Raw genomic sequence first — 12,782 nt, 5'->3', positions numbered from 1 at the left:
CAGCTCTGGTGAACCTCAGGAGGGGGGACGTGTTCTACCAAGCTACTCATCTCCATGAGTCTTGGAGACCTGGTATGCTTTCTCAAATGTCTCTCCCTTTCTCAAATTTGACTGAGATCAGGTTAAAAGCCAAAAATTAGTCAGGAGAGAATGACAGGTACGATCCCTTTTTCAGACTGCTGATTTTTTATTCTGGAAAGATTAAGATTGTCCCATAAATTTATCCACCAGCCTGATGGTCAACTAAGGCAGCCCTGTTTCCCAAGTAGACAGCTTCTGTGTGACAGGTTTCATGGCTGATTTGTGAAGCCACAAAAAGCCTAAAAACCTGATCAATATCAGCTTTCTGATCCAGAAGAAACCCCTGCAAAAATATTTGCTGGATCCTTTTCCCCTTGATATCTCAACAACTTAATTCCACCACCCCAGAAGAAGCTGGCAGCCGTGACCGGGACCCCCTGCACAGATCTTTGGTTGCTGCTGTCATAAAAAAATAGCTCCACATTGGCATCTGGAAGCATGACCATCCTTAAAACTGGCAGCTGCTCCTGATACAGCCTCCCTGGTGAAGAAACATCACAGAAACAAGCAGGACATTTTGTCTTTACTTCACTTTTACGAACTATCAAAGAGAAGTCAGTTTATTCAAAGGCTTCTAGTATATTTACTCACCACTCCTACAATAACTATTTCAATCACGTTTACACTACACCAGTATCATCTCAAACATCACAGATTACTGTGTCTCCTTCTGGTGTTTCCAAGTCTGTTGTCTCTCTGCACACTTGTAGGATGTACATCCTAAGGCAACAATTAAAGAAACCCTGGTACTACTTTCCAAAGTCGGGCTTTATTTTCTGCCCCCCCCCCGCCCCCCTTCCCTTCTACCAAAAATAGTTCTCATCTATGTTCTAGTTCAATTTGGAAGTAGCACATGTAGACTTGATAAGCATCCTGCGAAGGAAATGCCTTGAATTGCAGACTACTTACAACACATTTTCCCAAGCAACTTTTTATAAATCCCATTTGATGACTAGTTTGCTAATTTCTATTGAAGTTTATCAAAACATTATTTATAGACAAGTCAAATTACTTCTGTGATTGAAAAAAAAAAAATTAAAAAAATATGACTGTGACTGCAAGTCCAAGCCAAGCTGTTGGATTATACTGAAATATTATTTATCCTGTTACCAGACAGACCTTTAACTCTTGAGTTTAATTTTAAACTAAGGAACACAACAGAGAAAAGTGCCCGTTTATTCTGTTTGCCTAAGTCTGCTTCTAGACCATGTAAAAGCACTACTACCAAGAGCTATCGCTGGTGCAGTTATTGGAACTGATTACATTACCCTAAGCAGATCTAGGGCTTGCATGATGCTGTCAGCCTGGCTGACTGACTCTCATACCTGTGCTCATTTATCATGCTGTAACAGATGCACCTAATTAATATGTCTCGAAAAGAGTCTATTAACATTCAATTCCCTAAAAATCTTAGAAAGCAGGAAGAAAAGATGTAGGTGTTCCTATTATGGCATATTAGCTGTATATGTAGCACACTATATTTTAGTTAATTATTGTACAATAGGCAGAAGTCCGTCATACAAAGAGCCAGACATTTAGTTCTACAGCCTGTGCTTTTACAGTAGCAAATTTAGTGTTGGGTTATTTAATGAATTACAGGATCTCTGGGAAAAGGTGCAGGGGCAGAGATTTATACCCGAGCGTGGTTATACCACACGACTTAGCTACATCACGCAGTTACCAAGTCGAACAAAGTCATTAAAGGACAAGTTCACAATCTGGACTCCTCCTCTGACCCCAGTACAGTCATAGGCTGATGTAGCACGCTGTGTTTCAAGCAGTTGTGCCACTCGCTGAAACCTACTAGCTCCCTAATGTCACTTATACCTTTTAACCTTATCTCACCTTATTTCAGCACTCATCTGTGAAAGTGGGACCTCAACAGAAGTATTTTCACTCCGATTAAAAACAAGTTCAGGGGTGGGTTAAATGCATCAGCAGATGACAGCATAAAAATGCTTCACCTAAGAAATAGCTGGGAGATGCAAAATTAGATACACCCAAGTTCTCTGCAAATTCCAAAAGCCCCAATACTTCAGGCACTTACTTGTTTTTTTCTCACCAAGCCATTTATGTTCTCTCTGATCTCTTGTTCTGTAGGATATTTACAGACACATGAAATAGCAACATGAGCATCGTAGTACTTAGCAAGACAGTTACCTGTCTGCAGACATTTTAAAGAATGAGACACAAAAGATACTGCTTGGAATTTCTACTACATGCAATGCTGAAGTAAATATCATTTCAAGAGCCCCAAAAATTCACCCTGTTTTTCTTTCAAAGGCTGACAGCAGACCTTTAGCTTATATTCACCTACCCAATTCCAAACCCAAAGCTTACCAAATGTAATGGATTCTCTTCCCATTAACACTAAAGAAGCCCTTTTCAACAATGAGGTATCTGCTAATTAGACTTATATTATATTGCAGAATATGACACCTCTCTGTATTTTAATTCAGAGTTCCCACATGCTTCTAAAGATGTTTGCACACGCAAAAAACCCCCACCAAACAAAACGCATCTGTTGCAAGGGTAAAGAACAAGGCTTCCCCTGGCAGTATATCAATCACTGCAAGCCTGAATCAAATTGAAATTCCCCGCTTTTCTAAATTCTACACTTGGGTAGTCAAAAACCGACGTTGAAGCAACAGCACAATCCACACACTCAGTTAATTTTCATATGCAGTTTGGACTTTTTTTTTTCTTTTGCTCTTCAGGAAAATGGAGCATGTGCATTTCCAAAGATGTTTCCTTTTCAATAAACTTTTTGGGCCACACACCTTAAGTGCTAGAAGATGTGAAAACACTGACCACAGGGACTGAATTTTCTGCTGCAATGTCAGGTTTGCTTTAGACCACATTTAGGGTGTGAGGAAGAAAAGTCAGGACCATGAAAAAAAAAAAAAAAAAAAAAAAAGAGTCCAGAATGATGTTAGTAGTGCTTTGAATTCAAAATAAATAAAAAAGCAGCTATCTTCAAGGGGTTTTTAACCTTTATTTTAAGGAGAAAAATACAAAAGACAGCTTTTATTATACTGTCCTGGAAACTAGGGAAAGTAATTAGAAGAATAGATTTTAACAGATGCAAATTTAATTTGCCTTTTTGTGAAGTAAATGAGATGGAAACTTTACATTGATAAGAACATAAGCATTTTATTTTAGTCTAACCATTAGAGGAATGGTCAGATTTTTATGGAGGACAAACATGCAAACATATGAAAAGGTCAAAGAAAATGCTATTCTTCCCAATTCAGTCATTCAAAAATGCCATTTTACTCCAAATAATAAAACGCATCTAGAAAGACCTCATCAACTTGAGGAAAGAAGATTGCATCCTATCAGAAATACTTCTTTACCTACTACCAGTTACCTGTCAAAGCAAAAACTACTGCAACAGAAAGATAATACCAGGTTATCTATGAAAGAAAGAGAAACAAATTTTATTTTCTTTAGCACGGCTTCCTCATAATCAGTTGGAAAAGAAACATCTACCATTCAAAAACCCCAACCATGGCTAAAAGTGCACATTCGCGAGGACATTCAGGGATACATAATATTCCTGGAGTGTTCTAGTGGTCAATAATACTTGAAGTTAATAGTGTGGTTTAACATCGGCCTTTATTCCTAAATGGGCTGCTGTATATTCTTACGAGAGAATCAGGAACCAAAGTGTAAAATAGAAAGCTATTACAAACACCTAATTCCACAGGATTTTCCATCATTTCTTATGGTCATAACAGCACAATTTAGGACTGTGAGTTTAACCCATTTGAACCGCTTCACCACACGCTTCAGCCAACGTAAAGGGCTGGTTCTCACCAGGCCTTGATGCTGGAGCCGGTCTTCTGCCAATGACAATTCCCCCCAGCTGTGGCAGAGGTGAGCACAGCTGGAACGGCAGAGCCGCCCTCAGCACCACTCGGTCACTGGGGGGATTGTGCATTATTTTTGCATTACTCCCAAACAATAACTGATTGTTTTACCCACAAACAGATGAACAAACCTTCCATTTAAATACGTTCTGTTAAATTATATTAGTATGCATAATAGTGCCCATATCCTCAAAAAAAGCTCAGGCAAGAGGATTTTTCATGGGGGAGGGGAGGAAGAGTAAACCACGCTCTGCCAGCTTTATCTATCTACGCTGTGAATTCGGTAGCCTTGGGGATTTTTGCCTGCTGTGCTTAGTGTCCTTGACAACAAGCCAGTTTGAATTTTGGCCTTTAACTTGACAAAAATGACTTACTGAAGAGGAAGGCATCAAGCTATTACAGCCCTGTGGAGAGATTCTTTCTAAAACAGCATGCATGCTTATTCTGCCAATTCAACTAGAGTATCGTCAAATTTATCATCCAGCTCCTACACCCTCAAATATTCCCAATGTAGTTCCCAGTTCATAAGAGAATATTTAAAAGGAAAACTTTCAACATGTTTGCTATGTCCTCCTATTGCATTTTAACACTTTGACAAAGAGAGAGAGATGGAAAACAGAGAAGAACATCCTCAGGGATCCCCTTCTCAGAAATTGCTGAGTTTCCCTTCAAAGAGATGTGAAACAAAGTTTAAAAACATGCAGCATTTTAACCTGTTACAGACTTACTGACTCTCCTTTAGCAAACATACGTGCAGGTTTCTTCTTAGACTACATTAATACTTAAATAAATCTTCCGTAAATTGATCTATACTAGTAAACAAGCTCTAGCAAAGCTTGCTTCGTGGTTTAAAAAATCTCTCGTTTCTGTTTTTCTCTCCCAAAATCAAATCCTAACAGAAGGCTACATGCACACACCTCAGCTTTCCAAGGTCCAGCATCTTGGTTTAAATTCTTGAGCTAGACTTACACAGGAAAGCTGAATTTGCACTGAAGCAGCTAAAGTGCGAGCACAGGTTTTCTTCCATCAGTTTTCCTGCGGTGGGTGACAAATTTGCCAATGGGGGTCAGCAGACTAGCAAGGAGATAACACCTTGAGTTACTGCAGCAGTATCTGCAGGAACTCATTTGTAAGCACCTGAAACATCATAATCTGGAAGCAGCGCAGCCTCCTCACCACCAGCCATAACAGGAGTGCTTGATGTTGACGACGTGCATGCTTATTTTGGGCCTTCCAATAGACATGCTAAAGAAGGTGAGATGATGCCAAGGTAAAAAGAGCTGGAAGTCAATCAACTGTAGTTCTGTCCTTGATGGACAATACGTGGGACCTCAACAGAGACATACACTAAAACCTAAACAGATCCACGACAGAAGAAACAACGTGGTGGTTGTCAACAAGTATCTCAAGACTCAAGATCTTGCCGACTCTCCCCGCAACTGCTGGTATAGGAAAGAACAAACCATTTCCATGGTATAGGAAAGAACAAAAGAAGTAACAGCTTCTTTTACCCTGGAAGAATAAATCAGCATCAGTTTTCATGAAAAACATCAAAGTACTAATACAGGTAAAAGCTTTTAATGACACTCCAGAATTTGGTCCTTTTCACAGTAATATTTTGACCATTTCCAGAGGAATCATAATAGGAAAACATAAGAATTTAATCTTTTTTGTTAATTTAGGGAAAAAATGGCAGATGGAACTGTCTCTTCTAGCCTTTTTTTTTTAATATTCTTATCACTCTAGTCTTAAATGAGTTACTCTGCTGTGTATACATCAACTGACTTAATTGCATCTTTTCCAGACCACTCTTCCCTATCATGCTGCCTCAACCAACACGGCCCGAACCAACAAGGCAGCTGAGCGAGTAGTTAGCTGTAGTACCATAAATAGCAGCAAGTAATCTAACCAGATTAATCCAACGTTAAGCATGTCAACTGGACCGGCTTCAAGTTGGGCAGCAATCCAGGTAAACCTCCACCACACGCGGATGTTATTTCCATGCAGTGCTGCTTCATCCTGCGACCCACCAAGCACACCTCCAGCCAGCTACAGAAACAGCCAAGGGGGCTCGTTTATCTTTATTTACAGTGGCAGTTTTAGCAGCCTCCGAGCTGCTGTCAGTAAGACAGCAGCTACCCAGCATAGATAACATCGCAGTGAAAAAAAATCGACTTCCTCGCTGAGAAATTGGAAACACTAAAAATTATCCCAGAATTGATGTGCAATTTTGCAACACAAAGAGAAAGTATGATGCTACAAAATTTTAGAAATGTGATAAAACTGTTTAAGGAAACCGATGAGACAACTGTTCTTAGACTGCTGGGTAGTATGGAATAAAAAAGAAGAAATCATTAGGTAACTGCACAAGCACATCCCAAATTGCGTTTCTTTATATGAAGACATTCAATTTGAGAAAAGAAAGTTTCAAGTTAGGAACAAAGTAGTTATTGTTTCTACTTTCCCTGCCTGAGGGGGATATTCAAACAAACTCCTTTTGGAGATTTAATTTACTTCCACCAGGACAATGGTGCTGGCACAGTTTTGACTTACTGGGAGAAACAAAAAAGGAGACTCGCTACCCATCGCCTGCCCAGAGGAAGAGGCTGCTCTTTGGATTCCTGCTCCGGCAGCCCAAAGATGCCAGCTGGCTGGCTGCAAAGGCTGCGCTTTCCACTTCCCCCCATGAAAGCAAGATTTTTGTTGTTGTTGTTAAAGTCCCCATAGCTGTATGCCCCAAGCCTCTTTGCCATCCCTACACAAGGGACTCTGAACGGCTGTAAATTTACCTTCACAAAAACACTGCTACTTCCTAACACAAATGGGGAAGAGGCAGAGAGATTAAGCGCCTTGCTCAGCATCGCGCAGGAAATGTGCGGCGAAGCTCAGTGGCGAGTCCCAGCCCAGCACTCCAACCACAACCAGGCAACCTGCTCCCAGAAGACGCGGAGTAGAGAAAATCCTTACCAGAGGAAAATAACCAGACATAGATTTCGACATACTCCCAGATTACCATGCAAAATAAATTTGGAGCTACTAAACTACTGCTTCCCACCATGTTCCTCATTGCATGAAACCGGCTCAATATTAAATTCCAACTGCCAAGGCAGGCTGGGCTGAGCAGCCAGCTGTTTCTGCCTTCTTGCACCAACACTCCCAGCCCGTAACCTGCAGCCTTTCTAATGTACGACCATAAAACTACAGCTATCTATGAAGTATTTACGACATCTGATCTAGAGATCCCTAAACAGGTAGTCATTGTTTCTGAACACTGGACATAAAACTGTCCAGGTCACCAATATTAGTGTTGCTATTGATCAGTCGGTTAACTTTGCTGCAATGAGCAATACATCAGTCATGAAAGGGAAGCAAAACATACCCACATTTGTGACACATTTTAACCTGTGCCTTTGTAACAATCCTATGCGAACACTGCTCTTAATGTAATATTTTATTTTCTCCTTCAAGTCGCTGTATTCTTTTATGTATTTCTTAAATTACAAATGCATATCTGCAAAAAGACCCAAAGCCACCCATTTACCAGCTACTAACTGGTCAGGTTTTGTGGATGGGACTTCCTTAAACTGTGCTGACTACAGCGAACTGAAAGTGGCGTTCAGGATGCTTGTCTGCATTACCTGTTTCCATTTCTTTGCTACTGCTAAGCACCACCATCTTTTCACAGGAATCATACTTGTCACCTAGAAATCCCCTCCAGCCCTTCCCCTGACCTCACAGAAACTGCCCGCTTGCCCATCATCTTCCTCACTCCTCCCCAATGCTTTTGGCACGCACTTTCCTCCCCCTCACACATGGGAGGGCTCTAACCCACACCCTCCTTCCAAAGCTGCAACAACCAGCACCAGCACCAGCAGCCCAGCACCCTCCCAGGGCAGGTCTGCCAAGGAGGAATGCATTTTTATACTCGAGTACTCTGAACTGCAGCTAAACGAGATGCTTGGAGACAATTACTTGTATTCTCCTGTTATACTGACTCCGGCCGTTCTGTTACAGAAACTGGCTTCGCCATCAGTCCTTGACACGGCCATCTGACCTGATGCAGGAGATCCTTCCCCCTGCCTGCTCCGTCTATGAAGTGATCCATAAAGTTTAAACTAGCACCTTTTCCTTCCCAATCTTTTCTTGGTTGCACAAAGGCACCAGAAGCCAGCCAGCTTGTAACACCTCAGCTGAGACCCTGCTGAAAAAGCCCGTACCGATGAAGCCAAAACACAACTTGCAGCTTTTTTTGGTGGAAAAGTTACATGTTTAGTGCACTTCTTCACTGCCTTTCCAATTCCATTTGCAACCTTCACCTGCAAGCTACCTGGAATAGGAATGTCTCTGATACCCAGCACAATGAGACTGCAATTTTCCCCGAGTACTTCAGGGTGATATAACAGTACGAGCAAGACATATGTAAGACTTGGAGATGATGAACCCTTTGGAACTTCCCCAGGGAGCAGTGACTGCAGCAGAAAACAAAGGTTTCAGAGAAGCACGTCAGTAAAAAAGAGACATGTGCTCCACGAAGGTCCCCTGGCCTGTGGATCATGTTCCTCCCTGACCCAGCAGAACCCCGAACAGACTTTTTGAGCAGACACACAATTATCTCTTCATTATTTCCATCCCTGTTTCGGTAATTCTGCCACCCTTGCACTGCTCTGATGACAGTACAGACATGAGGAGACCACAGATTTAACAATAAGTTTTACCACACTTTGCCTACTGCTCCAAGGAGCAAGAGACAAGGCCACTCCTACACCAGCAGTGGTGAAAGCCTCCATGGAAATAAGAACAGGCTTTTGGAGAAACTGAAATACGACAAGAGATTAGCATATTTGAGATCCATAGGACACAAAGCCATAGTAACCTACCATCCAACTTACTTGCTGATGTTGGGGTTCTGTTTATATATTTCCAAACAGGAGCCATTATTTGACATTTTACTTTGTTACGGTTTGTAATGTGACAGGACTGACACCATTCTGTGTAAGCTGGAAGATCATTTCTGATAATCATCAGAGGATCCACAGCTTTTAGATATATTCACATTAAATGATCCCAACGCTCTGCTACTACAGATACCTTTCCAATATAGGAAGGAAAAAAAAAATTATGTCTTTAAAAAAGCATGAAAGATTCTACCACTGTTCACTTCCCACTTATAAAGTAAGGCTTACAAGCATCTTTAGACTAAGTGGTATTTACACAGCTATTTTCAGTAGTGCAAAATGTAAAAAGGTTTCTAATCACAGGAAACACAATGCAGGTAGTAAATCATAACAAAAGAGGTCCTCTGTCTTGATTTAAATCTGCACAAATCTCCCTATAGCGAAACAGATGAGAAAACAAAAGCCACACTAACTACAGCTATTTGAAACAGGTAAAGTCAGCACACTAGTCTCCAGCAAAGCCAAGAATACAGCATTGCCTAATGATTCTAAAGCTAAACCCCTCCCAAAGCAATTTTTTTTTCAATACAGCAATTTTTGTCACACTACCCAGATTTCCCGCTTGTAAAAACAGAAGATGTGTTTGAACAAGCAGATTTCCTCAATACAGTTAAAAAAGGAGAGGAAAAAAAAATTAAATGCACAAAGTTGCTCAATAAACTGAAACTTCAGCCTCTTCTAGAAAATGTTCTGAGCTAGGACAATGAGAAGTAGACTAGTGCATGCTAAAAGTAAAAAAGCATTTTGATGCAGCATTCATTCTTTCAAATTAAAACCAACAGCTTCTCTGTTATTTAAATGATATCCTCCAGCTCAGAAGAAGGGCTATGACCACGGCGCAAGTGACTTAACTCACATTTTTATTGACTGACTTGCATAAAAATAAGCCACATTAATGACTGAGTTGACATTTAGTATACATCACCACAAAACTAATTTCAGATCAAACATCATCCATACGACCTAAAAATATTTTCAGCCTTGTCACGTCCAAGAAAAGGATTTTCAGATTTACATTATCCTCACAAACTTTGGTCCTCTAAAGCACAAGCAGTGCAGAATCAAAAAAAAAGGATTAAAAGAAAACCAGGATTTTTTCTGAAGAGCTGCTTCTGACTGATTGCGTTATATGCCAGAAGCAAGTTAACCTGTAACTGAAGTTTAACTAGCGCCGTTTTCTCATTATTTGACAATGTTTTATGCACCCACAGAAAGAGCTCTATACAGATCAATACCAGTGACCCAGAGTAGCACCGTGGCTCCTTCAGCCCAAGAGATCTCCAAGCATCCACCTGTTGCCTTTGAAAGACCGAATTGGACCTTATTTATTAATAATTCATATAGCAGTCTCAAGAAGCAGAAACTATGTCTCTTCCCATTAAAGCAGCAGTCTCAGCATCAACCGGAGCAGCTTCCAGAAGTCTTAATCCAGATCTTTCAGGGTGCAACATAAATTGGCTTATCCATACATGTACCCTCGCCGAGGCCTCGTAAGAAGGCACGACACATACCGCTTCTGGCATCACCTCTTACTCGGGGAAGGAGCTTCAGAAGTTGAATGCACAATTTGCCAGGTGAGAGCAAGTTGTGAGGAAGGAGGGGGAAAAAAACCTCACCAAAAAACCAAACCACTATAAAAAAAAAAGCTAAAAACAACTAAACGCATGCTTCCTCACTAGCAACCAAGTTCTCCTCCTTGGCACACGGAAGGCTGAGGGGGATTTATTAACTAAAGCAAAGCAAGGCACATTATGGAAGGCTTCGCTGGAACGCAGCCTGTGGGAGAGGTGTCCCTGGATCTCCTCCTGGGGAAGGTGCAGAGGAGACCCCAGAAAGGGGCAGGGTGGTCCAGCTTGCTGGAAAGTGTGTGTGTGGGGCTGTTACACAGGGACAGGCCCGCCCCCCCTCAAAAGGAAGGTGCAGAAGAGACCCCAGGAAGGAGCAAGGTGCTCTGGCTTGCTGGAAGGGGTGGACACAAGGCCCTCCCTATGGGGAAGGCAGAGAAAAGACCCCAGGAAGGGCTGTATGCCCTGGGCTGCTGGGGGGAGTCACAGGGAGACCCCCACACACACACAAGGAAAGTGCAGAAGAGACCCCGGCAAGCAGCATGGTGCTGGTGTGCATGGAGTCACAGGGATTCCCCCCTCCATGGGGGAATGTATTGAAGAGACCCCAGGAAGGGCAGGATGCCCTGGGCTGCTGGGGGGTGTCACAGGGACACCCCCCCACACAGGGAAGGTGCAGAAGAGACCCCAGCAAGCAGCAGGGCGCTGGTGTGTGTGGTGTCACAGGGACCCCCCCATGGGGGAATGTACAGAAGAGACCCCAGGAAGGAACAGGGTGCCCTGGCCTGCTGGGACACCCCCTCCCTCAAAAAGCCCCCCTCCCTCCCTCAAAAAGCCTTCCCCCCCCCAATTTGTGTCAGCCCCAGAGGGCTGAAGCAGCCGGGGGAGTCCACACCGGGGCGGGGGGGACGGGGGACAGGAAAAAAATATAAATAAATACGATTTAAGAACGGCTCAGCCTGGCCACGGAGATGGAAGGGGGAGTAAAAAAAGGCTGATAAAAGTTAGGTAAGGAGGGGAGCTCGGTCGCCGCCGCCTCGGCCTGCCCTCACGCCGCTGCCCCCCCTCCCCCCCCCGCCTTGGGCCCGGCTCCCCCTCCCCTCACGCCGACAGGCCGGGGAGGGGGCGGCCACCCCCTCCCCGGCCTGTCGGCGTGAGGGGAGGGGGAGCCGGGCCCCAGGCGATGTAGTGAGGGGGGGGGGGACACCCCGCCATCGCCGCCGCCCCGTTACCTGTGAGGCGGATCTTGATGCTGGAGCCGTTCCGGCGGGTACCGGGATTCGACATCGCGCCGAGAGGAGGCGACGGCGGCAGCAACAGCGCCGAGATCAACCGGCGGCTCTACGCAACCCCCCCATGCGGGCCCGCCCGTTCGTGGCGATGCCGTTGAGCCCCCGGGCCTCCGCGATCCGCCGTTCGCCTCAGCCGCCTCACCCCGACGCGCCCGCCCGGCCCGGCCCGGCCGCGCAGAGCGCTGGCCCCGCCCCCGCCCCGCCCCGCGCACGACGCGGGTGTGACGTCAACACGCAGCGCCGCGCGGGGCCCCCTCAGCCGCCATTATGGGAAGGTCGAGGAGTGGGGAGGGCGCATGCGCTGGCTGACAGGCTCGGGGAGGAGGGGCGCGCCCCCTGGCGACGGGGGGGACTGGGGGTGGCGTAGAGGGGACATGAGGGCTTCCAGAGGTGCTGGGGGGTGGCGTGGAGGGGTGGCATGGGGTGACACGGGGGGTGACCTACGGGTGGCGTGGGGGTGGCAGGGAAGGTGGCATGGGGGTAACACAGCTGTGGCATGGAGGGATGTGGGGTGGCACGGAAGGTGGCCCAGGGGTGACACTCAGGGTGGCACGGGGGTGAATAGGGGCCCTTGGGGGTGTCATGCAGGGTGGCAGCAGGGGTGGCATGGAGCATGTATGGTGGTATATGGGGGTGACATGCAAGGTGACATATAGGGTGCACAGGGGTGCCTGGGAGTGGCATGGAAGGCGGTATAGGGGTGACACAGGGTGGCACGGGGGTGGCATGGTGAGTGTACAGTGGCATGTGGGGGTGACATGCAGGGTGCACAGGGTGCCATGGAAGATGGCATGGGGTGGCATGGAGGGTATGTGGGGTGCATGGTGTGGCATGGAAGGTGGCAAAGGGGTGACACTGGGTGGCACGGGGGTGCAGGGTGGCATGGTGGTGAATACGGGCCCTTGCGGGTGACACACAGGGTGGCAGCAGGGGTGGCATGGAGTGTGTATGGTGGTATATGGGGGTGACATGCAAGGTGACATGCAGGGTGCACAGGGGTGCCTGGGTGTGGCATGG

The 12,782-nt window shown here is 45.2% G+C and overlaps 1 protein-coding gene across 4 annotated transcripts in view; it reads right to left on the bottom strand.

The window, feature by feature from the left end:
• Positions 1 to 11,933, bottom strand: part of SMURF1 (SMAD specific E3 ubiquitin protein ligase 1) — a 47,507-nt gene extending 35,574 nt beyond the window's left edge. For all 4 annotated transcript variants that reach the window (XM_037384168.1, XM_037384169.1, XM_037384170.1 and 1 more), the window contains exon 1: positions 11,706 to 11,933. In XM_037384168.1, coding sequence (XP_037240065.1) covers positions 11,706 to 11,760 — 55 coding nt within the window. In that variant the 5' untranslated portion in view covers positions 11,761 to 11,933. The remainder of the gene's footprint in view (positions 1 to 11,705) is intronic.
• Between the last annotated feature and the right edge of the window lie 849 nt (positions 11,934 to 12,782).

This window comes from Falco rusticolus, chromosome 4 (assembly GCF_015220075.1).
Source record: "Falco rusticolus isolate bFalRus1 chromosome 4, bFalRus1.pri, whole genome shotgun sequence".
Classification (NCBI taxonomy): Eukaryota; Metazoa; Chordata; class Aves; order Falconiformes; family Falconidae; genus Falco; species Falco rusticolus.
Note: the sequence above shows the minus strand (reverse complement) of the source record. Positions and strands in the feature narration are given on the sequence as shown.